General features: G+C 39.0%; 1 protein-coding gene across 1 annotated transcript; it reads left to right on the top strand.

Moving 5' to 3' along the window:
- The first annotated feature begins 391 nt into the window (after positions 1–391).
- Positions 392–1,982, top strand: LOC127970502 (oligodendrocyte transcription factor 3-like). Its single transcript, XM_052573099.1, has one exon. It carries the CDS (start codon positions 966–968, stop codon positions 1,719–1,721), a length of 756 nt encoding a protein of 251 aa, XP_052429059.1. The 5' UTR covers positions 392–965; the 3' UTR covers positions 1,722–1,982.
- The last annotated feature ends 422 nt before the right edge of the window (positions 1,983–2,404 follow it).

Raw genomic sequence — 2,404 nt, 5'->3', positions numbered from 1 at the left:
ATTTACATTGAACCATTTATTTAATGCTTTCATCAAAAGTGACTTACAGATGAAAACATCTAGCGATTTGCCTTAAATTGTTATAAATATAAAAATAGTTATTAAATAATGAAAAAAGAATGTTCTAAATGTTAATAATTTAAAGGCAGCATAGCAAACACTTTACAATTATGTTCTAACATTTGTTAACTACATTAATTTTACTTACTAGCACATACTAAAATCAAAAGTTGTGTCTGTTAATATTTTTTTTAATGCCCCTGAGCTAACATGAAATAAAAAATGAACAGTTTTATTTTTATTAACTAACTTTAATGCATGTTAATAAAACACTGTGAGAAATTAGTTGCTCATTGTTAGTTCATACATTAACTAAACTTAAATAATTGGACCTTATTGTAAAGTGTTACCAAATATTCTCATGATGATGAATAAATAAATACTTTTTAATACATGAGTTTATGAGTATGATAACAAACATGTTAACAGTTAACAGATCATCCTAACATGTATATGTGTAATCACGTCACTATATTGCACTTCATTTAGATCATATGCAAACCATTAGAAATGCATGGTCCAAGTGTTTTTCACATACATGTGCATGCTAGCTATTGCAGTTTGTGTGTCAGTGTGCATATGTGTGTGTTCTGGAGGTGGGGTGTATTCAGTGCTATTGGGGCAGGGAAGGGGTATGTGGGGGTGAAAGTGTGGCCCCTCTGTCATTGGCTCTTAGCCTAATGTCACATTATGCGTCTCATTGTGTCTTTGTGATGCTGAGGAGTATAAATAAAGCCCTCTCAGTGTTCACACAGACACACAGTCATTCGTTTCTGCAGACCTACGAACTAAGTTCTTAGAGAAAGTAGCTACGTCTTAGGTTGACTTTTGAAACTTTGCGCAAGTGGATTGCTCTTGAGAGGATTGCAAGCTCTCAACCAAGTTTTTGCAGAAACAACTTTAAGATGGATTCTGATGCAAGCTCCACATGCAGTCGGTCTTCTTCACCAGAGCTGGCTGTGGGCTCCAGCTTTTTCTCAAACAAGGTGTTTCAAGCTTACTGTGCAGATAGAGAAACGGGGCAGTCCAGGCCTGAAAAATCACCACAGAGCACCGGATCCGGCGGAAAGAGCCGTACACGGGCCGATCTCTCCAAAGACGGCCTGCAAGATCTACGTCTCAAAGTGAACAGCCGCGAGCGCAAACGCATGCACGACCTCAACCAGGCCATGGACGGGCTCCGTGAGGTGATGCCCTACGCGCAGGGCCCATCTGTACGCAAGCTGTCGAAAATCTCCACCCTGCTCCTCGCCAGAAACTACATCCTCATGCTGTCCAGCTCTCTGGAGGAGATGAAGAAGCTAATAGGTGATGTTTATGGAGCCAGTGGTCAGAGTCACTCAGCTAGACGGGTTCTACCGCCAACTTCAGCTGCCCCGGTGTCACAGTTGTCGCTGCTCTCGCTTGCCCCGTCTCTGCACTCTCTGGTGGGCAGCACTTCCCAGCACACCTCCACACCAACAATGGTCCAAGCCCCTCATTCTCCACCCTCGGCTGGATATCTGGGTTTCCCTGCTCCACCTCTTCCCACCCTGATGAAAGACCCTCTGCATCTCTCCAGCAGCTACAGGCATTTCCCCGGCATGCCTTGCCCATGCTCCCTCTGCCAGCCTCTCCCTGCTTCCACAGCCAGCCTGCACAGCCTCCCCATGGGGAAGTGATTCAGGCGAGGCCCAGGCTCAAGGATGGAGTAGGCCAAAGTTAAAATACAGACTCAAGAAGAACTGAAAGCATCTGGATGTGTTTCTAGAAGTGTTGTAAACTTTGTAAATGTCCTGTACAGAATTTCTTTTCTAACAAACTGCTGCTATTTTTATATCACAAAATTTTTGTACTGTTATATAGCATTTTTGAACAGTCACTGTATGAACATATGTGCTTGTATGTTCTTTGTAGCAAAATGGCAATTGAAAACATATAGTTTTGTTTCTTAAATTAAACATTTATTATTATAATGAAAAATAACCTGCTTTTTCAGTGTCTTCATTTGATCATTTGAACAATCTTTAATATTTCAAAGTGCACCTAGTTTAAGGAAAAACATTCATGTTTAAGTGTTTGTTTCATTCAAGCTGCACGCATCACACTTTACTAGTTTAGAGGAATATTAGGAATATTTGCAGATCTATTGACTTGAATTTAATGCAGCATTTAAAACAAATCACAAAGCAGATTTTTAAATGCAATAAATAAGATCAAAAGATTACACAAAAGAAAAAATTAGTAATGAAATAATATAAAAAATTATGAATAGATTATATATACAGTTTTGTAACATCAATGTTTTTATTTTATCTGTTTTATTTATTTTTTTCTATTTTATTTTATTTAGTGTAGTATGCTG

The sequence above is a fragment of the Carassius gibelio genome, chromosome B13 (assembly GCF_023724105.1).
Source record: "Carassius gibelio isolate Cgi1373 ecotype wild population from Czech Republic chromosome B13, carGib1.2-hapl.c, whole genome shotgun sequence".
Lineage (NCBI taxonomy): Eukaryota > Metazoa > Chordata > Actinopteri > Cypriniformes > Cyprinidae > Carassius > Carassius gibelio.
This window is presented reverse-complemented; position numbering and strand designations above follow the sequence as displayed.